Raw genomic sequence first — 26161 nt, 5'->3', positions numbered from 1 at the left:
GAGCAGTGCGTGCCCTTTAAGAACTAGGACCCGCCTGTCCGGCTCCTCCCCTCCAAAGCAGGGCACCTCCGGAGCCATGATCTGCTTGCTGCTGGTGGCCGGACACGGTACCAAGCTAGAGGATCAGATCAAGGTGAGGAACGAGACCGAACTCGCAGATGTGGGGGCGTGCTACGATTCGGGGACTGCGTAGAGAGAGTCCAGCCGGGGGAGTTGCCCGTAGAGGGAGTAGGGATGGGAGGTTATCTGCACCCCCACTTATATTTTAACAAGTAATTGTTTTTATTTAAATTTAGTTTCTTTTTGCTATGCAACGCAGTCTCTGAGACGTTTTGTTCAGGGATTAATGCTTAAGGGCACCTCCAGAGAAGCCACGTCCAACAAACCCGGCCCAAGGGCTTTCCTTGGAGCAGGGCAGGGGGCAGGAATCTAGCCCGGGGGAGGTGTGTGGGAGAGGAGGCAGATTACTCCTGCTCTGTCTCCAAGGTCTGCCGCTGCTGCCTCAGCCTCCCAACCTCGTGTGACCTGTTTTCAAGCTGAACTTGAGAAGATAATTATACCTGTCTTGTGAAATAAGGCCTTAAAGAGTTGTTCTAAAGGTTCTCCTCCCCCTTTTTATATCCCGTTATGGTGTGCACGTTTTTGTGGTTACATTTTTGAATGTTTCTCTGATTTGGTCTTTTTTTTGTCAGGATGGGCTCCTACAGGTAGGGTGTTGCAATTTTGTAAGTCATCTTAAATCTATATGAGAGAGGATAACATTTTCCCTTTATGAGGGTAGTTTAATGTTTAGAATACTAGCATATGTGCTCATATACGAGTGTATATGTCAGATTTGTGCCTGACTTGCAAAGCATGTATTTTGAAAGAGAGTGCGCACACACGTGCCTTGGGCTAGTGTAAGTGCTTGCATTTGAATTGTAGGTGTGATATGTGTTTAGGCTAATATTCTATACATGAAAGTAGGCACTTATGCTCTTGTATAGAATAAGTACATAGCTGTAGGTGCTTCGTGTAGAATTGCTCTTAATGATGATAAATAATGCAGTTACTGTGTTAGCCCACTTTAATAATGAGGAAGAAGATTCTTGCCTTTCAAAGCTAGTTCTATTTAAAAAAGGTCATTTTTGTGTGTTTTGTTTCATTTCTCCTTATTCCCTTAATGTTTTCTTCTGCTCTTTGTATGGCCATACGTGGCTACCACCTTATTGGTTTATCAAAGCACTGACTGTAATATAAATAGTTTATCTCTTTGTACTTTCCTTAAATATCTTACTATTCTACATATTTTATGGATTTCCCTCCATATCCTTCTGTCTCCGATATATTTGTAATGTCTTGTCCATATAGTTTTTGTATTATTAGTTTAATTCCTCCTTTTTTATTTTATTTTTTTACTATTTCATATTCTGTACACCACTTAGAAGTACAGTAATATAAGCAGTACAACAAATTAGATAAACTATAAACCTATAAAAGGAAAACAGCAGGGTTAGCCAAGGCAAACTATGTGTGACTGGTGCGACTACACAGGAAGCAAGGGGAGCCAAACATTGGTTTCCCTTGTGCTGCTATCATTAAAGTGGGCGGGGCAGGAGCATACCTTGTCAGTTGGGGATATGTTGCACAGGGCATATTTGGCACTTGAAAAGTTCCTGGGGGTGACTGTAGAAAAAGAAGTTACAATAGCTTAGGCCTAGAAAATAAGAGACCCCCTAGAATATTTTGTTTACAGTATAATAGATGAATGTGTATCTTTCTGTGTACAGAATGCACAGACTAGCTCAAACAGCTGTATTATCTTTCAGAATGATTTGACTGGGCTGTATACCTCTTTAGAAGGGGTCCCTAAAGCTCTCTTACCTGGAGTTGGAGAGAAGAAAATCCTAGATTTCTGGTGGAAAGCTGTCAATACGTAAGTAAATGCCTGGTAGCTTATAAGTGGATGAAAATAACTTTTACATGTGTAACCCCACACTTCAACCTACCTGTATGATACAGAACTATAAGCCAAGAAGCATATAGAGATCTGTTATGATCTTGCTAGTGTTTTTCTTTGAAAAAGATACCGTGTTTCCCCGAAAATAAGACACTGACATATTAATTTGGGGCCCAAAAAAGGCACTAGGTCTTATTTTTGGGGATGTCTTATTTTATTCATGTAATGATCATCTCTCCCTTCCTCTCCTATTTCCTTTCTCTTCCTCACATGTTCATCTTTCCTTCCATCCCCCGTGTAGCATCTTTCTATCTCCCCACCCCTGCTGACCCATCTCTCCCTCCCATCCAAACCGTGAGACAGGAATACCTTATAACAGCGTCGGCAGCAATCTACATAGGCTGCTTCATGGCCTTCTTTCTCCTGAGCGTTTCTCTGCCACGTTGCTGAAGACATCACGGTTTGGATGGGAGGGAGAGATGGGTCAGCGGGCAGGGGAAGCACTGCTGCTGCTGGCGACTAGGACTTATTTTCGGGGGTGGGGCTTATATTAAGACCCACGAAAATCCTGCAAGGGCTTATTTTCGGGAAACACGGTAGGTTTGGACTGCTGTATTACAACATATTCTTGCTGAACACTGCCTTCAGTGAATACCTTTAAAAAGGCAGTAAATAACGAATACATTTTTTTTGTTCTAATAGAATCATTAAAACTTTTTTTTTTGTTTGTTTCGTTTTTAGAGACTTTAGTCATGCTCTTAGAAATGGTCAATGTAACAGGGCTGCATAGGATATTCAGGAGAGGTCTGCATACACACACAACCAGGACACAGTTAAACATGAACAGAAAGAAATTTTATTGACACGTCGGTTCAAGCCTGTTACCTCACAGGCTTAGGAAACGGTTCCACTTTATAAGTTCTGTGTTATAACCCTTGTCCCTCCCCCCCCCTCCCAGCTGCCCTGCCCCAAACACAGGGTTAGGACAGTTCACTGAGCTCAAGGTCTAACTCTAGCCAGATAGTCCACAAGTTCAATTTATTAGTGGTTTACCTCGGCCAAGCAGAGAACCATCCTGTCACTTAACTTTCTCTTTCAATCACTTGGACCACTCTGCTTCACTCAGCTTCTCAGGGATCTGTCTCAGCCCATGGCCAGGGAAAACTGGAAGTCTTTCTCTCTCTCACTCGCAGCACTCTGGGCATTAAAACTCCTCCTTGCCTGAGACCTGCCTCTCTGACTCAGCAGGGTTGCATCACTTTCTATTGGGCTGGCGCCCCCCTGCTGTCCAGTGGTCTAACTGCAGCCTCAGTAAGGGAGAACCCCCTTTCTCGCTCAGTCACATATTTAAATGCTAGAACCCAAAATAATGTTTTTCCATAAAATGTATGGTATTAGGCCTAGGCTCAACAAATCCCGAGTGCCAAGTCAGCATGATACCTAGGATTATGAGCCCCTTGCCCACGCTCTGCAATGACAGCCATATAATTACTATTTATTATATCTATAGCGCTACCAGATGCATGCAGTGCTGTACATTAAACACACAAGGGACAGTCCATGCTTGAAAGATCTTACAATCTAACCCTCCCCACTACGCGCAGAAGAGGTTTTTAGTGCCGGTTGGCGTGCTGAATGCTCTGCGCTGCTCCAATGGTCATAGAGTTCGGAGCAGCGCAGAGCATTCAGCGTGCCGGCTGGCACTAAAAACCTGTGCTTTTGTAAAAAGGGGGGGGGAAGATAAGTTATGACACATACACAGGACATAGGGTGGATCAATATATGGTGCTCATGAAGGACTAAACAAGGGAAGAAGAGGTAATGAGGGTAGGGGCTACAGGGGGAACAAGAACAGATTTAGTTGCAAGAGTTAGGACCTAAACACAGTTTTGAAAAAGTGGGCTTTGATCCTGGATTTGAATCCTGCCAGGGAGTAGAGCATAGCATACTGATTCAGGTAGGTTGTTCCAGGCATATGGCACAACAGTGCAGAAGGAGTGGAGTCGGGAGATGGGTACAGACTTGGCCGAACAGTGGAGTTCCCAAGGCGGAGTGTTGGGATAGATAAGAGACTAGAGATATTGAGGAGCTTCAGAGTAAGCGCACCTGTAGGTCGAAGTTTGAACTGTATGCAGAAGCGGACAGGGAGCCAATGAAGCGACTTGAGGAGGGGGCAACATGAGCATAATGACTGGTGGAATACAAGGTGTGCAGCAGAATTCTGGGGGGAGAGATAGGTTAGCAGGAGATCATATAGGAGACAAACAGGAGCCCCCTTGTATCTCTGCTGACCTTAGCGATTTCAAGCCTTGCAAACTTCATACTGCGAGTCCAGTGGAGAGTCCTGCAGTCCATGGCTCAAATTTATTGAAAGACCTGGCCCGCAATGCAGCAAGAGCCGAATCGGCAGCAGACAGCAAGATGAGGGGTACAGGTGGCAAGCTGGAATCTGATGAGCTTTGCTTCAATCTCGCTAGCTGCAGGGGGGGGGGAGGGGCTGTGATTTGTGTGAGGGAGGGGTAGCTGGAAGGGATGACAGACCAGGTGAGAGGAGGGAGACTGGATGAAGATGGTGTGGGGGCAGTTGTATGAGAGAGGGAGACTTGAAGGAGTAGGCTGACAATCGGGGAATCTGGTTCTGTCCTGCTGCTTCTCATGATCTTGTACAAGTCACTTCACCCTTCTTTGCCTCAGGCACAAGTTTAGATTCTGAACCCTTCAGGGCCAAAGAAATATAGTGTACCTGAATGTAACTCACCTTGAGCTATTAATTACTGAAAAGGTGTGAGCAAATTTAAATAATAAATACACATCCTTACCTCAGGTGTAGCTATTTGGGAGTTGGGAAGAGCTCTGGAATGCTGCTGGCAGTGCTTTTGGGGAAGGGGGAAATGGTGGCCTTTGGCATCAATTTGCGTACATTAACAAACCAACCCCCGAAGCTTTGATTTCCCCATCCTTATCCATGGGGAAAAGAATCTTAGTCAATCTGGTTGGGGGGGGGAAAAAAAGCAGTGGCAAATGTCAAAGGATGCCATCCTCCCCCTAAGTCTCTTGAACTTGGGTGGGGAGGGTGTTTGAGAGAAACCTTCGCCTCAGACTTCTCAGTTTTTGAACGACCTCCTAGATATAAGACAGTTTGTCAAGGCCAGATCAAACTCCAAATTGACTTTAAAAAAGAAACACTCCTATACATTCCTTTTCAAGTCTTATTTTATTGTTTCTTAGGCGGCAACTTTTCAGTGAAGTGTTCCTCGTCACCAATGCAGACAAGTAAGTCTTGCTATGTCCAGTGAAGAACATCTGTGGTCTCTCATCACTTAAGTTAGGCTAGTTTATTGAACTAAGATTTTGATAATAGGAAAGAAAATCATTTAGAATCTTGTTTTAGGTAATAAACTGTGGAATTTTTGTGTGCATGTGATTTTAGGTACAAACACTATGAGCGCTGGGCAACTGCTAATGATTTTCCAGTGGAGAATATTATTAATGATGGCACCACCACGTACGAGACGAGGCTTGGTGCTGTGGCAGACCTCAACCTGGTCATCTCTAGCAAGAAGTTAAGTGATGATGTCATGGTGGTACGTACAGTGCAGTATCTGTCTTATTACTTTGGGAGATTATGAATAAAACAAACACCTCACTGGACCCTACATGTCCTTTCAACTATCACCCCATTTCCTTTTCTTATCCAAGTTACTTGAACGTGCTGTTCACCACTGTTGCCTGAACTTCCTCTCATCCCATGCTATTCTAGATCCGCTTCAGTCAGACTTTTGCCCTCTACTCTATCCTCATCCTTCTCAATCTGTCTGCCGCCTTTGATACTGTTGATCACCGCCTGCTCCTTGATATGCTGCCCTTGTTTGGATTCTAGGGTTCTGCCCTCTCCTGGCTTTCTTCCTATCTCTCCCATTGCACCTTTAGTGTATGAAATGGTGGTTCCTCCTCCACAGATTTTCTGTTATTGATTGGTTTACCTCAAGGCTCTGTCCTGGGACCGCTCCTTTTCTCAATCTACACTTGCTCATTTGGAGTGCTGATCTCCTCCCATGGCTTCCAGTATCACTGCTATACTGATGACTCCCAGATCTACCTCTCTGCACCAAATATCTCTACTGAAACCCAGACCAGAGTCTGCCAGCTGGATGTCTCGCCACCATCTAAAATTGAATATGGCTAAAACAGAGTTGCTCATCTTCCCGCCTAAACCCACTTCTCCGCGTCTCTGAACAACACTCATCCTTCCTGTTTTGTCTGCTCGTAATCTAGGGGTCATCTTTGCCTCCTCTCTCTCCTTCACCGCCCAGATACAACATATCGTTATAATATTACCAAAATCTGACCCTTCCTGTCTGAGCACACTAATAAAATACTTATCCATGCCCTCATCGCCTCACGCTTAGACTACTGCAACTCGCTACTCTCAGGCCTTCTGCTTAGCCATCTCTCTCCCCTCCAATCCGTCCAGAATTCAGCTGCATGACTCGTATTCCAGAAAAGCCACTTTACTCACGTTACCCCTCTCCTAAAGTTACTTCATTGGCTTCCCATCTGTTTCTCAGTACAATTCAAACTCCACTTGCTGACCTACAATTCCATAGCAAAGCAGCAGATGAATCCAGACTAGTGGGTATAGCTCACATCGACCAGCAGGTGGAGATAGAGAACTGATTAACAGTTGGCCTTAAAGCCTGGTGTTCCTTCCGTTGATTCAGTTTTGCTCTATCTCCCAGCAGGGTCTGAGCTAGCCCTCTAGCTCCTGGATTCTGGATACTGCCGGAGATATTGGTGTTCGGTGGACTTCCTCTGTTGAGACTCAGTCTCTTCAGTAGGATAGGGGTGCCTGGCTGAGTGGTGCCGGCTTTAGGAGATACACCTGGGCCCTCCCAGGTCCCTGCTCCACCTTTCCCTCCATGTGATTGAGGGGTTTGTTGTCCTGCAGGAGTCTTCTTTCTCTTTCTCCATTCCAGTAAAAAAAAAAAAAAAAAAAAAAAACCAAAAAAGAGTCGACTTCCTGCCTAGTGCTGAGCTTTGCAGTCTTTGCATTTGCTTTCAGTATACTTACCAGCTGTATCCTGGCGTCTAAGATAGCGGGTGCAACAGGGTGAGTGTATTCCCTGCCTCGTGGCTTGGGTGTCGCGTTCCCGGGTGTAGGAGTGGTTGGGGGCGGAGTCGGCAAGCGGCGGCGTTCGCCGCGTGTGAAAAAAAAAAAAAAAAAAAAAGCCGTGATGGAACGCGGCATGGCAGCAGAGGCCGGTCAGCGGTGTTCGCGCTGTGGAACGCGCAGAACACCGTCGGGCCTTTGCTCGGCCGAGTGTGAGGCGGCACCGGCTGAAGATGCCTTTTTACAGGCTTGTGAGCTGGCTATTGCCCGGGTCAGAGAGGCAAGGGAAATGTCCCCGGCACATGAGGGTGAGTCTGAGCTGCGGGGCTCTTCCTTGACAGTGGGGAATGCGGCGGCGGGGGGGGAGTCGGGAGCACCAGCGGCAGTCGCGGCCCCGCTCCCCGGCACGTGTCAGGCAGCGGCCCTTCCGGTTGGTTCATTTTCGCCGGAGTTTGTGATGCTGCTGCACCGAGCAGTTTTATTACAGGGTGCGCAGCCCGCCCCGCCGGTGCCGGTGGTCGCTGTGTCTCTGCCGGTGCCCTCGACGTCGGCTGTGGTGCCGGGTGAGACAGGCAGACCGGCTGAGGGCACGGTGGGGTCGCCGGCGAGGTCGCTAGTGGCAAAGAAGCGCAGGCTCGCGACCGCGGAAGCAGAAGATCTTCTGCCCAGATCCCCTTTTTCTCTTCCGGAATCGTTGGAGGAGGGGGAGGTCCTGGATTGGGATGCAGTGGATCCCCCGGGTCAGGAAGTGGATGACCCGTCCGCGCTACGGTTATTTCATAGAGAAGAACTTTCTTCCTTAATTTCGAAGGCTTTACAGGGGCTGAATATTTCTCAGGCAGATACCGCGGTATCAGGTAATCCCCTGATGGCAGGCACACGTAGACCACCTAAGTCTTTTCCGGTGCATGAAGCCATGCAGGAGCTGATCTCGGCGCAATGGGATACGCCGGAAGCCAGTTTAAGGGTGGCAAAAGCCATGCGGCTCTTGTATCCGGTGGACCCGAATGCACTGGATAAGTTTAGATTACCCAGGGTGGATGCTTTGGTGGCGGCGGTGACCAAAAGGACTACCTTACCGGTGGAGGGGGGAGTGACGTTGAAGGATGCGCAGGATAGGAAGATTGAATCTTCCTTAAAAATGTCCTTTGAAGTAGCGGCAGTTACCTTGCAGGCCGCAATCTGCAGCTCTTATGCGGCCCGAGCATGTCTGCAGTGGTCGCAAGTTATGTCAGACAATTTAATGGAGTCTGGGGGTTCTGTCCCGGCGGAGCTGGCAGATTTGGAGTCCGGCTTGGCTTATTTGGCAGACTCCTTATATGATATGATTAGGGCGCCTGCGAAACAGATGTCTCTGTCAGTGGTATCTCGCAGATCCTTATGGCTCCGGCATTGGGCGGCCGATGCAGCCTCTAAGCTTCGGCTGGTGAGACTCCCTTTTAAAGGGGGTTTATTGTTTGGAGACGATTTAGATAAACTGGTGAAAGATTTTGGAGATACCAAAACTCAACGTTTAACGGAAGATAGGGCTAGGCCCCCGGTAAGGTCCTCATCGTCTCGACCACGCTTCAGGGATGTTCGGAGATCCAGGTCTGGTAAGCCTTTCTTCAGAATGGCATCTGGTTCGTCCTCTGCTTCGAGACCAAGGTTTCAGCAGAGGGGTTCCTTTCGTACGACGAGACCCTCTTCAGGGCAGTCAACCCGTACCCCAGCCTCTCGCACTCCACAATGACGGGGACTTGGCTCCCTCCGCTTTTCCCTTAGGGGGCCGGCTTTTGGAGTTCCGGGCGGAGTGGGCCTCGATCACGTCAGATCAGTGGGTGTTGGACATTGTTCAAGAGGGGTACAAGTTAGAGTTCGCCTCTCCCGTCGGAGATTCTTTCTTGGTGTCCCCGTGCAATGGGGCGGCCAAGGGAGACGCGGTCAGGATGACTCTTCAGGGGCTGCTCGAGCTAGGGGCGGTGGTACCGGTGCCTCCGGAAGAGGTAGGCAGCGGTATATATTCCCTTTACTTCATTGTACCAAAGAAGGGGGGGTCCTTCAGGCCGGTGCTGGATCTCAAAAGAGTCAACAGATTTCTCAGTGTTCGCCATTTCCGGATGGAGACGGTGCGCTCGGTTATTGCGGCTGTAAGACCGGGAGAGTTCCTCACGTCCCTCGATCTCAAGGAAGCGTACCTCCATATTCCGATCTGGCCTCCGCATTAGCGGTATCTGCGGTTTGCGATTCTAGGCCAGCATTATCAGTTTCGGGCAATGCCCTTTGGCTTGGCAACGGCTCCCCGCACCTTTTCCAAGGTCATGGTGGTGGTAGCCGCCTTTCTCCGCAAGGAGGGGATTCGGGTACACCCTTACTTAGACGACTGGTTAATCCGCGCCTCGTCCAGACAGGAGAGTGTGGCGGTTACTCAGCGAGTGATCTCTCTCCTCCAGTCGTTGGGGTGGATTGTCAACTTTCCCAAGAGTTTTCTGTCCCCGTCGCAGTCGTTGGTGCATCTGGGGGTGCGGTTCGACACGGCTCTGGGGAAAGTGTTTCTACCCCGAGACCGGGGGGAGAAATTGCAGGCTCAGATTCGCCTACTTCTCGGGTCGGCCAGACCTCGAGTTTGGGATTATGTACAGGTGCTGGGCTCCATGGTGGCGACTCTGGAGGTGGTCCCCTGGGCACGGAGCCACATGAGGCCCTTACAACAGTCTCTGCTCTCTCGCTGGTCCCCAGCTTCTCTGAACTACAATGTGCGTCTCCAATGGAGTCGTCGAGCAGCTCGCAGCATGCAGTGGTGGCTCCACGAGTTGCATATTTGGAGGGGCATGCCGTTGGCCACGCCGGACTGGGTGGTGGTCACGACGGATGCCAGTCTGCGGGGATGGGGGGCCCAGTGCCTGCAGGCGTCAGTGCAGGGGTTGTGGTCCTTCCAAGAGGCCCAGTGGCCCATCAATTTGTTGGAATTAAGAGCGGTCAGACTGGTGCTGCTAGCTTTTCAGTCACTGATTCAGGGCAAGCCGACCAGAATCTTTTCGGACAGTGTCACGGCGGTCGCCTATGTCAATCGGCAGGGGGGCACCCGGAATCCGCAGTTGGCAGAAGAGGCAAGAACGTTGTTTCAATGGGCAGAAGGACATGTTCCGCTTCTGTCGGCGGCACACATTGCAGGTCACGAAAACGTGCAGGCGGATTTTCTCAGCAGGAATCTTCTGGATCCGGGCGAGTGGGAGTTGTCTGCTCCAGCGTTCAGCCTACTAGTCCGTCGGTGGGGTTTGCCGGAGATGGATCTCATGGCCTCGTCCCGCAATGCGAAGTTGCCTCGGTTCTTCAGCAGACGCAAGGAACCGGGATCGGAGGGGGTGGACGCGTTAGCTCTCCCATGGCCTCCGAATTCCCTGCTGTATGTGTTCCCGCCTTGGCCCATGATAGGTCGAGTGTTGCAGCGCATCTCTCGATTTCGCGGCCGAGTCATCCTGGTGGCTCCGGATTGGCCGCGTCGGCCGTGGTACGCAGATCTGATTCAGCTTGCGGTAGGCGAGCGGCTAACGTTCCAGGTAGCTCCGGACTTACTGACTCAGGGGCCAATATGGATGGAAGATCCGGCCCGCTTTGGTCTTACGGCCTGGCTATTGAGCGGTCAAGGCTAAAAAAGAAGGGCTATTCAGAGCGGGTGATCGCCACCCTGCTTAAAGCCAAGAAACTTTCAACGTCAGCCTCCTATGCGAGAGTCTGGAGGATTTTTGAGGCATGGTGCGGTCGCCAGGGAGTGGCGCCCTTCAAGGCTTCTCTGCCGGCTATTCTGGCCTTCCTGCAGGAGGGCGTAGAGAAAGGGTTAGCCTATAACTCGTTAAAGGTTCAGGTGGCGGCCATTGCCTGTTACAGGGGCCGGGTGGATCGCTCGGCTCTCGCGTCGCAGCCAGACGTGGTCCGATTCCTCAAGGGAGTTCGCCATATCCGCCCGCCGGTAAAGCGAATTTGTCCAACTTGGAATCTTAAACTCGTCCTTGGGAAGTTGCAGGGGGCACCTTTTGAGCCCCTGTCAGCGGCCACGTTGAAAGATGTCACACTGAAAACAGTTTTTTTGGTGGCGATGGCTTCAGCAAGGCGGGTATCGGAGCTGCAGGCGCTTTCTTGCAGAGAACCCTTTTTGCGTTTTTCGGAGGCTGGGGTGACGGTGCGTACGGTGCCGTCCTTCCTGCCTAAGGTTATTTCGTCCTTTCATGTGAACCAGAGTTTGTTCCTTCCATCCTTCCGGAAGGAGGATTGGGGGAAACGATTTTTGTCGCTACGGCTACTGGATGTACGCCGTATGCTTCTCCATTATTTGGGGGTGACGAACGAGTTTCGCCGGTCGGACCATCTCTTTGTCGCGTTCGCGGGTAAAAACAAAGGGATGGCGGCGTCTAAAGCGTCCATTGCACGTTGGGTCAAGGACACTATTGCTTCGGCGTATGTGTTGTCAGGGAAGAAGGTACCGGAGCACCTTCATGCTCATTCCACTCGGGCTTTGGCTACATCTTGGGCGGAGTCCGGGGGGATGTCTTTAGAGGAGATTTGCCGGGCGGCCACTTGGTCGTCGACAAATACTTTTTCACAGCATTATCGTTTAGATGTAGCGGCCCGTTCGGAGGCGAGTTTTGGGGCGGCAGTGCTGACAGAGGCGGCATTGGCGTCCCACCCAGTTTGAGTTTGCTTTGCTACATCCCACTAGTCTGGATTCATCTGCTGCTTTGCTATGGAAGGTAAAATTATGGTCTTACCTGTTAATTTTCTTTCCTTTAGAAGCAGCAGATGAATCCAGAGCCCCTCCCCAAAGGCACTGTTGGTGTGTAGGGTGTTTAGTTGATTGGGTTAGTTGGGGCTATGGTTGGTAAGTGTATTATTTCATTGCTGAAAAAAAAAAAAAAAAAAAGAGAAAAACAAATAGTAATGTTGAGAAGAGAAAGACACATTTTCTACTGGAATGGAGTTTTGTTGCGGCTCATTCTCCTTTCGGGATGCTTGGGCAGAGTGCATAACTGAATCAACGGAAGGAACACCAGGCTTTAAGGCCAACTGTTAATCAGTTCTCTATCTCCACCTGCTGGTCGATGTGAGCTATACCCACTAGTCTGGATTCATCTGCTGCTTCTAAAGGAAAGAAAATTAACAGGTAAGACCATAATTTTACCATTCACTCCACTTGCTGACCTACAAATTCACTCACTTGGTTGCCCCTCACTATCTCTCATCACTTATCTCCCCCAAGAGCTCCGCTCAGTTGGTAAGACCCTCCTATCTGTGCCTTTCTCTTCAACTGCTAACTCTAGGCTCCATCCCTTCTGCCTTGCTGACCCTATGCTTGGAACATGCTGCCCAAATCCCTACACCTTTTAAAAGCCCACCTCTTTGAGAGGGCTTTTGACTCCTAACTCCTCTCACCTTGGGTTCTGCATCCCCTACCCTCTGTCATGTTTGTCTGTCCATCCAAGTTAGATTGTAAGCTCTTCGGAGCAGGGACTGTCTATAAATGTCAAAATGTACAGCACTGTGTGTGCCTTTCAGCGCTATATAAGTAGTAGTAAATTGAACTGAGTGGTTCTGGGAGCTGAAGATATAATCCCTTGCCAGATAACGTATGACAACCATGGATGCACATGAACACTTTATTTCAAAGATTTATAAACCACACTATCCTATAGTTCTAGGCAGGGTATATAGTTAAAACACACAAAATTGCATGGCAGAAAATACATATGATGATAAATCTACTGTATGCAAAATGCATGCACTAGATGATTCCTCCAATATTTCTCATAACTGTATATCATTAAGGTTTCATATTAAGCCTAACTAAAAAGATGTGCTTTTAACAGTTTTCTGAACAATGAGATAGAGCTTACATTTCGCAAAACATACTGTATGATGAGGAATTCCACAGTTGGGCTCCTTTGACTTGGACCATGGTGGGTTATAAACATCAGAATATCAAGAAACAGTTTTTCAGATGAGCTCAAGGAACGGGGCACAATAAATTTTAAGAGCAAATGCTTCATTGTTCAAAGTTTTAAAAATAAAAAAGAGCCTTAAATTGAACTCTGAAACCAGTGAGTAACCAGTGCGATTCTTTTAACACCGGTGTAATGTGACAAGATCCAGAGAGGCCTGTAAGTACTCTAGCAGCTGCTTTTTCTGTAACTGACTCCCCTAATGTCCCACCTTCACACTCCTGTTTCCTCTTTCTATGCTTCCCACAGATCGCAGGTGACATGCTTTGTGCGGACCAGAACTTTGATATAGCCCAAGTTATCAAGTTCTTTCAGTTAAAGGTAAGAAAATGTGGTGGTCTGTTTCTAGGGTATGTAGGCAGGATGTTTTAATTTCATTTTGTTTCGTTTGCCTTTATTCAATTTTTTTTTTTTTTTCGCCAAGGCACATTATACATAACAAAGCATCCATAAACTTAATAAGTACAAAAACAATACAGCTGAAAGGCAGCATATACAGAATGACCATTACTGTACAGAAATCAACCAGCAACATTAGTTCCCCCTCCCCCCACAGATCCCATAGGCATCAAACATCACCATCACTACAGTTTTCTTCCACTCTTCATAGCATTGCCATTTCCTAATAAAGCTCCCCATCCTGTGCTACTTCAAGGCTGGCGGCCTATATAGAGAGTACCAGTCGTCCAGTTTATTCAGTATTAATTGCATATCTGGAGCAGCAAACTGCTTCCAACTGGCCACCAGCACCAGGCGAGCCTCTGTTAGGAACAGTTTAGTGAAGTAGACTTCCTTCCCCTCCTCCCAAAAAGTGTCACAATGATGCAGAAATACTAATCCGATTGACGGCTCTAGAGCCCTATGCAGAATAGATGACAAGGCTCGGAATACTGAAGTCCAGAACTCCCGAGCCATTCCACGATCCCACCACATATGTAAACAAGTACCTGGGAGTCCGCATCCCCGCCAACACTGCTCATCTCCCTCTCAAGAGTTTTGCTAGCAGAAGAGGGGTGTAATACCAGCACAACAATGCTTTGTACCCATTTTCCACCATCACAATGGCCAAGTCAAGCATAGCAGTATGCTTCCAGGTCATGTTCCATTCCTCCGGGGTTATGTTTCAGCCCAAATCTGCTTCCCATATTTCAGAGGGACATTGGGCCTACTATTGAGGCAGGCATATTTGGCAGAAATCATGTCTTTTTTTTTTTTTTTTTTTTTCTGCCTTGTTCAATTTTTGTTTTGTTTGTCATCTGGTTTTAGACTGTTTAATTTGTGCTTAAATTTTTAGGGCTCTTTAAACAAAGCAACACACATGTACAACCCTAATTAATTTCAATTTATATGAATACCTGGGCAAAACTTGAAGGCTTGTGTTTTTGATGTTTTGTTTTGGGGTTTTTTTGTGTGTGTGTGTGGGGGTTTATTAACCGCCTTTATGAAGAGATTCACCCAAGGCTGTGTACATAAAAATTTATAATTTTGTTAATAGCATAACAGTAGTAAAAAGACTAAATATAGAAACATGATGGTAGATAAATCCAGTCTGCCCATCTGCACCATTCATTGTCTCTTCCTCTCCCTAAGACAAGGGTGTCAAAGTCCCTCCTCGAATCCAGTTGGGTTTTCAGGATTTCCCCAATGAATATGCATGAGATCTATTTGCATGCACTTCTTTCATTGTATGCTAATAGATCTCATGCATATTCATTGAGGAAATCCTGAAAACCCAACTGGATTGCAGCCCTCTGACACCCCTGCCCTAAGTTAAACATAAATACGATGAATGAAGTGCACACAGGGGCTTTTTGTGGTTGTAGATGAGGTTGTATCCTATTAATATGATTTTATTCAGTTCAGAAGTATTTACTGTATATTTTTGTTTGGGTTATTGTGTTTTCCTGGTTTTATTACTTTATCTTTGAGGACACCTGTAGGCCGATGCTCAGAACTCTGGTGCTATAGCAAACTGTGCCCGAGAGAGCACAGGAACAGTACAGAAAAATGACGTAAAAAAATATGTACACTGTGAGACTGGAAATAAGGGGGAGGGATGTGCATGGCGCATAAACACAAGAGTTTCATGGTAAGTGCAGCTCTTGTGCACATGCAGCAGGCAAACCCAGAAGTGAAACTTAAACGTTGGTGCTGTTCCTCTGCACCTTTAAATATATCTTTCAATTTTTTATTTCAATGAAGGCTTTTATTTAAGCGCAGAAAACGGGCACCAATGTTCAGTTTCATTTTCAGCTTTGCTTAGGCTTGCACACACGTTTCTCACTCCCAGCACTTTAGAGGCTTACAGGGGCTTCCTTCCGCTTCAAAATTCAATCAAAACTGGTAGATTTTAAGAGAAAATCATGGGAAATCCTCTCTTCAAAAGCTTTAACACTAGATCCAAGCTAGCATTAGGTTTCCACTGATAAGGGCAGCTTGTGTTCTGTTTGGGGGAAGGGATTGAGGAGAAAATAGGAAATGACCTCATTAACATCCATTTATTTAAATACTATTTGCGTTGATCTTTGCTTGTTTCCTGCGCTAGAGCCTTCTGAACATTTGCGCAGATTAATGCCAGTGTTAGTCCAGCGCTAATCGGGTCTAGTACTGGCGTTAGGTTCTGAGCATTGGGCCACTGAAAAGCAAATTACAAATAAAAGATTTTAGACATTGGTATCTCTATGGCCGGGAGTTAGCTGCCATCATTTGTAGGTGCTTGCAAGTGCCTACAATTTTTATTAGATTTTAATTGATTTTAAATGATGTGGTCAATTACTGTTTCATTTTCAACCAATTAAATCAATTAAGTTAGGCGACGGTAGGGCACCTATTGCTGCCTAACTTTTTGGCATAGCTTTGAGAATTTGGGCCTAAGTCTTTGGCTAGGCGATGCAGCACTGCAATCATATGTTATTAGCTTGGTATTCTCCCAGTGGCGTATCAAGGTGGGGGGCGGTCCGTCCCGGGTGCACACCCCAAGGGGGTGCACAGCCGGCCACCCTCCCTATTCTGCCGCTGCTGCTTTTCCTTAACCAGCAACAGCGGCAGTAAACAGGGGTGTCCACAGGTGCTTACTCTGGCGTTGTTCAGCTTCTGCCGGCTCCCCTGCTCAAAGTCCAATAAAATGGTATTTTCTTCTCATTATTTGTTATTTTTATTTGTTAATTAGTAAAGTGGTGATTTGTTATGTATCAGTTTTTTTCAAGTTTATATCTACTGTCTTTATATTTTGCACAGTATTAGGGGACATATGACACTGTTTTTGTGGTGTTATGGTATTGCATTGTATGCCGAGCGGTTCAGTTTAACTTTTGTCTACATATTTCTATTTTTAGTTTGATTATTCCATATTGGGTGAGAGTGTATCTCTGTTCTGTGTGTATGAAAAGGACATAGTTTTCAGTTGGCATTGACTGCAGGATCAATTGACTGCGGGATCTGGCTTGTTAAGTTTTACAATGTATGTGTTGGTGTTCAAGATGCTGCCTTTTACTAGGTACACTCTTGTGAGATATGTGGATTGTTACTAAAAATCACATTTTTCATATAGATGGGGGGGGAGGGGGGTCAAAAAATGATGGGCCCTGGGTATCACATATATGCTAGGTACGCCACTGGAAACATTTACTAAATCCTCAAGCTCTTCTAAATTTTTTCTCATCTTGGATACATTCGCAGCTTTGTTTGACTAGATTTTGAATTTTTGTTTGCATTCTGTATGTGCATTTCCTGAGGTATCAATTTTTTTTCTGTTATACACAACAGGATCATTGTGGACATTGTTCTACCCATCAAGACTGACACAAAATTTAAAACACTGTACATAATTTAAAAAAAACTTATTTCATGGTGAATAACTTTAGGACTATATCTTAAATAGAAAACTATCTTTGGATTTTTTTTTAAATTTAAAATCAGATTTTTAAAAAATAAAATGCTTTCAGGAAAAAAAAAAATCGAATTTTATTTTATTAAAAATATCATTGATTTTTATCCATCCTGATTGGGGCACATTCTCTTGTGCTGAGTGTTACAACATGCACATTTTCAGGTGTGGGTTTTCTTTTTTTCTTTTAAATGAAAGAAAACTGATTTATACCCTGGTTCTCTTCTTAACCTGTTTCATCTCTGTGCTTATGTAATGTAAACATCATATGTTACATAACTCTTGGCCTTTCAGGCAGAATAATGGTACGCCAGGATAAATCAGAAAAAGGGACAAAAGTCATCCAGACACCAGGAAAGGGAATCCTTTTGCTATGGATGGTTGGGGGGAATGTACATTGGGGTTAAACAGCATGGAGCAACATAGGGATCTAGAGGATAGGAGCTACAGAAGGCATGTAGGCATGAAAGGAAGAATGTCCTTCAGGGATGGCTTACCCACCATGAAGGTACACTGGCACGTACTCGTGCATTTCTTCTGGGACTAGAATCTTTCCTATTTGTTTTCTCTTCTCCTAACTGTCAGTATCTCACCTGTCTATTCCTGTGTTTTTTCTGTATGTTATTAATTACCAATGGGCTTTGGTGCGATTATCACGGGCCACTGTGGTAATTGGCTTTTTTTTAAAAAGGCCCTTAGTGAGGAAACGGTGGCTGTTATGTGGCTTCTCTCAGTACAGCTCATTGACTAGCCACCAGGTGTCACTATAACAGCATTGCTGGGCTTTCCTCTCCTTGATTTGTTTCAAGCAAGCCTTCTAACTGTGTAGGATAAAATTCCCCCCTCCCGACCCAAAGCAGTCTTCTCTCTCTCTCAAAAATAAATAGGGGGGGGCCGCAAGCCCCTCCTTGAGATTTATTTCTAATGCAGTCTTTGTTTTTCAAATTGTTCTAGAAGGGCGAACTGGCTATTTATTATGAGATGGAAGACATGGAAAGCACAACATCCAGAGGGATAGTAGAAGTGTGTCCAGAGAGCCACAGGTACAGAAACAAACAGATGGCATTCTTTAATAAAGCAGAAATTAAATATGGAGAACTGCCTCCTTGCAGGATCACAACATGCCTGTATGTTGTACGTTAAGTATCAAAGAGGCCTGTTAAAATATGATAAGTTTTTACACTTACCCTGTCGTAGGTTTTGCAGTTAAGATACAGTTAGCACAAAGCTGGGTATGATCCCTTCATGTACTGCAAGGCATCGGCTGGGGTATGTAACACAGTCACCCCAAAAAATATACAGGAATGAAAGAGAACAAAATTTCACAAAATACCCCTCTCCTTTTAAGAATAAATAATGCCTTTTCAAGATTAATTGGGAGTGCTTTTCTGCAGCAAAAAACCTTGTCTTATCTTAATTAAAGAGGAAGAGCCAAGGAAACGATGTATGAAAATGGATCTCGTGAACATTCTTTATAGATATCCTAAAAACCTGATTGGCTGAGGTTCCTCCAGGACAGTTTTGGGAATCTCTGCCCTAAGCTTTAGCCTCTGCAATGCAATCCTTGCTAGCTACTTAATGCAGTGTAGTAAATGTCCTCCATAACATTTTTATGTCCTTGCGTAGAAATAAATGTTACATTTTCTCACCTCCTCTTAGGATCACAAACTTTTTTGAGAAGCCTGCTCCAGGTACAACCAGTTCCAGACTGGCCAGTGTGGTATTTTATTGCTTACAGAAGAAAACGCTCAGCTGCCTCTTGGACTTCTTAAGTCTTTATGAGAACACAGAGGACAGAGTGCTGGGAAAGTTCATGGTATGGGGAGGATTATGCATTCAGTTTTGCAATAAGATGTTAGATATAACAATCTCCAAAGAAGATAAGTTTTTTGTTGTGTATTTTTTTCTTTGTTTTGGCTTTGATAAAACCCCTTCGGGTTGTGTCAAAATATGGCCTGTCATGATTAAAGCCCTTTATTTTTTTGTTTTTGTTTCAAGGAGTGGCTTATAAATGTGGCTAAAGTTCCTGTCTATGGGATGAAACTACCCACAGGCTTCCAGCTAATTGGACAAGTGGTAAGAAGGAGAGAGGGGTAGGTATATTTGGGAAAGCTGCCTAAGCTGGCAGTGGTACAGTGTTGTCCTGGGGTTCATGTGACTGTGACTGGGGAAAGGGGCATAACTGGGGGGGGGGAAGAAGACTAGCTGGTTAAGATTCTACAGCTTGTGAAAGGAAGCTGTTCTTTAGCTCGAGTGGTGTAATTCCTTCTTGACGACCAACCCAAAAAGTTGACCTCTTGGATCCACAGAAGAGTAGGTAGCCAAAACAAAAGAAAATGTGGAGTCCAATGTTTACTGATACAGGCTTTATTAAAATTCAGGAGTATATTCAATCTTTAAAATAGTAAAGTTAATCCACAACTTTGGTTATTGTAGAGGACCCAACACGGTCCGTGTTTCAACCAAAAAGGTCTTCCTCGGGGGTCCCAATTGGTCTTCTCCAGAGGTTTTGTGGATATGCCTGAGGAGAACTTTCACTTACGCTGGGCGTTCTCCTTAACTGCATCCATGACATCCTATTTGTTTAGATTGTAAGCTCTTTCAAGTAGGGAATGTCTTCTTTGTGACTCTGTACAGTGCTGCATACATCTGGTAGCGCTATAGAAATAATTAATAATGGTGTAGTATGTGAATCTGCCTTTTAGCTCTGGGCTTAAACATGGCATCACATATCACTTCTGATGGCCGGAGAGTCTAAAGAAACATTGCAGATGAAAATCAATGTTGGGAATAAAGAGCCCTTATTGTGTGTTTGTTATTCATCAGTATCGGGTGTTGTTGCTAGCACTGTAGGTGGATTATGCCATTTTAGTTTCTAACTTGTGCTTTTTAATAATCTGTTTGTTGGTTTGTTTTTTTTGTAATATTAGGGCCTGTCAGATTACACAAAATGGCTGACGTTCTACTCTGCCAAGAAGACAGGAGATACTGTGAAAGCAATCACGTGTCGATCATATGCAAGGTGGGAGAAAACTCATTCATTCAAATGAAAGCTTCTTGAATTTTCCAGCTATGTCCTGACCTGTCTTACATTCATAATGGTGAAAGGAGCTAGTAAGTGGAAGGTCTTCCGATGCTTTTATACTAAGGTCAATCAGTGGACCCTACCTTTTTATCTTTTGGGATAGTGTTCCAGGCCTGGTTTTACACCCCCATCACCTGTAAGAAAACAGGAACATCAACCCCTGTGTGTAAGAGATAAACCAGGATTGGATAATATCCTGAAACCAAAGTCATCTAGCAGCCTAATTAAGCACTAATGTCACAAGAAGAATAAAATGGAAATAAGAGAGAGAAAAGAAAAAAAAAATAGATTAGATTACTAATTTTGTTTCCAATGACAAATCTACAAAAAATTGTTTTCCTAGTAGTCCAATTTGTGACACTTTTTCTCAAATCTTCTTTCACAAAATATATTCCATAAGACTTAGATTTTCCAACCCAGACGACCTGGTCCTGGAGTTTGTAGAAAGCCTTTTGCCCATTTGTGTTTGTGGCTCCTTTCTTGTTGGGAAGTGTACATATAGGGTTGGATTTAGTAAATGGTGCCAAAAGTTAGATGCTGGAAAGAACTGTGCTGAAATCACATTCTACATTATAAAGAACTCTGTGCCAAACACTACTTATAATAATAATTTTATTCTTATACCTTAGAATAGCAAGTAACATAGTAGATGACGGCAGATAAAGACCCGAATGGTCCATCTAGCCTGCCCAACTGGATTCAATCTAAAAATTTGTTTGGTTTTCTTCATCTTTTTAGCTATTTCTGGGCAATAATCCAAAGCTCTGCCCAGTACTGTGCTTGGGTTCCAACTGCTGAAGTCTCTGTCAAAATTCACTCCAGCTCATCCACACCCTCCCAGCCATTGAAGCCCTTCCCAACCCATCCTCCACCAAAAGGCCATATACAGACACAGACCGTGCAAGTCTGCCCAGTACTGGCCTTAGTTCTTCAATAGTTACTATTATTTTCTGATTCTAGATCCTCTGTGTTCATCCCACGCTTCTTTGAACTCTATCACCGTTTTCCTCTCCACCACCTCTCTCGGGAGCGCATTCCAAGCATTCACCACCCTCTCCATAAAGAAGAATTTCCTTACATTGCTCTTGAGTCTACCACCCCTCAACCTCAAATTATGGCCTTTTGGTTTTACCATTTTCCTTTCTCTGGAAAAGATTTTGTTCTACGTTAATACCTTTCAAGTATTTGAACGTCTGAATCATATCTCCCCTTTCCCTCCTTTCCTCTAGGGTATACATTTTCAGGGCTTCCAGTCTCTCCTCGTACATCTTTTGGCGCAAACCTCCTATCATTTTTGTCGCCCTCCTCTGGACTGCTTCGTCGTCTTATGTCCTTCGCCAGATACGGTCTCCAAAACTGAACACGATGCTCCAAGTGGGGCCTCACCAACGACCTGTACAGGGGCATCAACACCTTCTTTCTTCTACTGATTACGCCTCTTTATACAGCCCAGCATCCTACTGGCAGCAACCACTACCTTGTCACACTGTTTTTTCACCTTTTAGATCTTTGGACACTATCACCCCAAAGTCCCTCTCCCCCTATCCACTTAGGCTTGGATTCTCTAACCGGTGCTGGTTTGTTTTTGTTGTGGGTTTTTTTGGTGTTTTTTTTAGGTGCCCATGCTTAATTAAAATAAAAAAATTAAAACAAACATTCAAATGATGTTTAACTGAGTTTCAAGGCGCCTAAAAAATCAACATCATAATCGCACTTCCTTAGACACTAAGTTTAGGCTGCCTAAAACCACTGTGGGCATGGCTAACGCTGGAAGTGGCACTAGGTGGCCTAAAGTGCCTATGTAGGCACAATTCACGATAAATATAAGCTCCATAAATGTAGGCCTGGAAAATCCTGGCCTATATTTCCAGTGCCTATCTTTCCCAGAGGCACGATCCTCTATATTGCGCTGTCGCGTGATTGGCACACGATCGGCAGCTGCCAACATTGGCGCCAAATAGCACACAGGCAGAAGTGCACACAAAACTAAATTGCACATTTTCAGAATCTTAAACTGACATGCTGCAAAATAGTGTTTGGAGTAAAGCCACTCTGAGTATCTAAATTATTATAGTTTAACGTTTTAAGGTTTCGGCAAACTAAGCCTCTTTCTTGGTATGTTCCCATTTTTACATTAACCTCCCAAACAGAACTAATGTTTGCATTTGTTCTAGAATTGGAATTATTGGGAATCCCTCAGATGGATACTACGGCAAAACCATTGCCATGACAATAGCTAATTTCTGGGCTGAGGCCACCATATCTGAGAGCAAGCACTTGGTAAGCAAATGTGAGATCTTGATGTCCTTTCTCTGGGACTTAAGTGAGTTGGGACTCTGCTTTCTGCTCTCAAGGGGAGGATGAGCTATACAGAGCTGTGAAATGTGACTGGCAAGTTGTAAGCTATAGATAAACATGCGCAGTTCTGTCCTAACCAGTACCTGTATTTTGAGAAGATATGGCTTGCAGGTAATGCATTATGGGAAACCAGCTCCAAAGTGATCGAGAGTAATAACATTACATTAGGGATTTCTATTCCGCTATTACCTTACAGTTCAAGGCGGATTACAAAAGAATTATCAAGGAAGTATTACAAAAAGATCTTACCAAAAAGAGATTTGGCCATTTTCAAAGAGAGTAAGAAATGAGTATGGTTATTTGTTTAGGGTAGTTGGCAATAGAATATTAATTCCAAAACTGGCTCTGAAACTCATGACTTGTTCAGAATACCCAACCATAATGAATTGAATCTAAAAAGGTTTATAATAAGTGACTTAATCCTTGTAAAAATATTTGACTGACATACCATATATACTCGACTAAGTTGTGAAATGTTAGATAAAAATGCATTTTTAAAAAAACTTTGGCTTATTTGAGGGATCTTCAAAATGTTTCTGCGCTTTATTTTTTAAACACTATTTATTAAATATCTCAAAAGCAAATTTACATACATTTTTTTTCCCAGCATCCTACTAACACATCCTCTTGCCACTTCTCCCGCCCCAACCATTTCCCGCACACAAATATGAAAGTATGGAAATGTTTTGAAGAACCCTCGTATAAGGATAAAAAAATTAAGCACTCCCTCCAACTTTGTCAGCAGCATGATCTCTTCCCTGGCAGCCTACGGGTTCAGCGTTTCAACCCCCCACCCCCATTTCTGTGTACTTTCCAAAGTATATTGTTTAGAGCAGGGGTGTCAAAGTTCCTCCTCGAGGGCCGCAATCCAGTCGGGTTTTCAAGATTTCCCCAATGAATATGCATGAGATCTATTAGCATACAATGAAAGCAGTGCGTGCAAATAGATCTCATGCATATTCATTGGGGAAATCCTGAAAACCCGACTGGATTGTGGCCCTTAAGGAGGGACTTTGACACCCCTGGTTTAGAGCCACAGCAGTGCAACAGTCCTTCTAGGCTGCCTGCTTCTTGCCCTGGATCTCTCTGTGTGTCTCTCTGTCAGAGGGGGGTAGGATGGATCAGAAAGAGTGCTCTAGGGTAGGAAGCAGGTAATCTAGGAGGCTAGCTACACTGCTATAGTTCTAAAGATGTTCTGAAAATAATACAAGGGAGTGTGAGGACTTCAGTTGAAATGCTGACAGGTAGGGAGTAATTTTGGACCCCTGAGGTGGTCCAGTTTGAAGGAGGGAGGGCTGGAAGGGAACCTTACCTTATACTGGGTTCACAGCATTTTTTGTTTATTTTAGTGGCAAAACTGCCTTCAATTTATGTATTACACCACTTGCACTTTGGTATGATTTACAACATTGACAGCTAATAGAAATGAGGCAGTATAATTACACTGATATAGTTCAATTTATGCATGATATTGACTTGAGCATATATAAACTGAGATACTATGTTAGAGTACTGAGGAAAGTCGGCAGTGGTATGTGTCTTGAACTTATTAATTTCTTGTGGATTCATTTTCTTTTGCTGTAGACCAATGACTTCTGACCTAGTCATTGAGAATCAGCTGACTATTCTAGTTTTCATGGTAGAATTGGCCTGAGCTCTCAGTTGTTGCCAGTCTTAAGTAATTCAGAGAGAGAGCTCACAAGTCTGTGTGAAGATGGGCGTTCTCTCTTCCAAGGGAACAGCACGAGGGAGCTCGTCTCTAATATTAGGTCTTGTGCAGCACATGCAGTCCCTTCAGCTCCCTTCTCCTGCACAGACTTGTATGTTTCTCTTCCCTGCACCAACCGTTTTCCTTCATTTCTTTCTTCCTTTGTCCTACTTTTTAAGGTGCCGTCTCCCTTCTCCTCGGGCATTTTCAGAGACCAGTTGGTGCCCGACTTGAAGGGGTAAATTTTGTGTCACATAGCTCCAGCCATGAGGCCTGCTGGACAGTATCAGATGTAACATAAATTATCCAGTCGATAAGATCTAAGGCGCCAGATATCACAATTCTGCAGATTCAGTCCTTTCCCACACATTCCGTTGGGGAAAGCAAGGGGTATAATGTCTGTGTTGATACAAGGTGACCTTGGCTTACACACACAGCTTGCAGATATTCCAAGGTGCTTTAAGAGTGAGAGAAAATGGTGTTTGGTGCTAATTCAGGCCCAGCACAAAAATGAAGGTTCAGAAATAGCCCTACAGGGCCTGGATTTACTTGCAGGCCTACAGGGGAGGGAGGATTGAGGCACGTGGAGGTGGCATAGATGATGCTTAAGGACAGCAATGAAATTTCTATGTAGTTTTACGTTTTCTGTTGACACAATAAGACTACACATCTCCGTTTTGGGATTGGAGGAAGGGGTGTGATTTGCATGACGGCTGGTATCCCTAGCCTTTGACAAAGAACATCCACAGAATTCAGTAACTGGAGCTAGGTAATTTGGTGAAATGTCTTTTTACTTGTACTGATTGCTAATAATCTTTCATCGCTCTTGGCTTTTCTTTCCTAGGTATTGGTTCCTCATCCTCTCAATGACCCCACAGAATTTGGCAGCTTGCTGGATTTGTATTACATCAGCAGAAAGGAAGGGTGTGTCTTACTACTGTCCTAAGAGAATCCGGGCATTTTATTTTTGAGGTGGCTGGAGATGGTGAAATGGAATTATACGCATTTTGTGTGGCAGGAATACTGGTCTATCGGGGCTATTCTTTTGGGTCCTACCAGCATCCTGTCTCTGTTCTCTGAGCCACCTGAGAGTTTGCAACACTCTAGAACAAGGAGTCATAGAATAAGGGTGACGGGGGGGGGGGGGGGAATAGACTCGATGAAACCACTTTCCGACATAGATGGAGGCACTATCTGATTACTGAAGAATTAGCAGAGGCTATGAATTGTAGTTTTGTTTTTGTTTTTTTTCAGGTACTTGGGAGGTTTGAGGTTGCTACAGGCCACTTGTAAGAAATTCTATCATTTCTGCTCCGAGAAAGGGTAAGGAAGAATAAATACCTTTCTTCTGGTTTAAATTTGTGTTGTGGGCATTGCTGGTTACAAGCAGGGAAACATTAGGTGGTGATACAAGGCAAAAGCAGAGAAGGCCTCACGCTGTACCGAGTGTACTGAGACCTTGGGGCAAGGAGTTGACTGGCATTGCAGGCTTTCTCCTGACTTTCTCAAAGACATTGAATGTTTTGAGTGTTTGGAACGCCAGTGGTAGGGAACTCCGGTCCTTGAGAGCTGTATGCCAGTCGGGTTTTTAGGATTTCCCCAATGAATATGCATTGAAAGCAGTGCATGCAAATAAATCTCATGCATATTCATTGGGGAAATCCTGAAAACCCGACTGGAATATGGCTCTCGAGGACCGGAGTTCCCTACCCCTGGACTACACCAAGGTGTATGTGTTAGATATTAGCAAAGTAAAGGGTCCTTTTATTAAGGTGCACTAACCGATTCAATGCATGCTAAAGATTAGCGTGCACTAAATGTTAAGATGCCCATAGGATATAATGGATGCCTTAGCTAATCTTTAGCACACGCTAAATCGGTTAGTGCACCTTTAATAAAAGGACCCCTAAGTTAAATTTCTGTTTTCCACAATGAAGTGCAGATTTTGAAGGTTCATTTAATAAAATTAGCAGAATGTACTCTTGGAAAAAAATAAACCCTTTATCTCTTTTCTTTCTTCAGGATAGCACTGTCCAAGCAAAACTTTACTTTGAAGTACAACGTGAATATCCCCAGGCAGGTGGTACGTTCTAGCTTTTGCAA

General features: G+C 44.8%; 1 protein-coding gene across 1 annotated transcript in view; it reads left to right on the top strand.

The window, feature by feature from the left end:
- Positions 1–26161, top strand: part of LOC117347374 (glucuronokinase 1-like) — a 76105-nt gene continuing 49944 nt past the window's right edge. Inside the window, exons 1-13 of the mRNA XM_033918213.1 lie at positions 1–133; positions 1809–1915; positions 5168–5212; positions 5370–5523; positions 13271–13342; positions 17862–17950; positions 18567–18723; positions 18906–18983; positions 19838–19929; positions 22167–22272; positions 24903–24982; positions 25313–25381; positions 26081–26141. Of these exons, the coding sequence (XP_033774104.1) occupies positions 77–133; positions 1809–1915; positions 5168–5212; positions 5370–5523; positions 13271–13342; positions 17862–17950; positions 18567–18723; positions 18906–18983; positions 19838–19929; positions 22167–22272; positions 24903–24982; positions 25313–25381; positions 26081–26141 (1167 nt within the window). The 5' untranslated portion in view covers positions 1–76. The remainder of the gene's footprint in view (positions 134–1808; positions 1916–5167; positions 5213–5369; positions 5524–13270; positions 13343–17861; positions 17951–18566; positions 18724–18905; positions 18984–19837; positions 19930–22166; positions 22273–24902; positions 24983–25312; positions 25382–26080; positions 26142–26161) is intronic.

The sequence above is a fragment of the Geotrypetes seraphini genome, chromosome 13 (assembly GCF_902459505.1).
Source record: "Geotrypetes seraphini chromosome 13, aGeoSer1.1, whole genome shotgun sequence".
Taxonomy (NCBI): domain Eukaryota; kingdom Metazoa; phylum Chordata; class Amphibia; order Gymnophiona; family Dermophiidae; genus Geotrypetes; species Geotrypetes seraphini.
The sequence above is the reverse complement of the archived record's forward strand: the minus strand, read 5'-3'. Positions and strand labels throughout refer to the sequence as shown.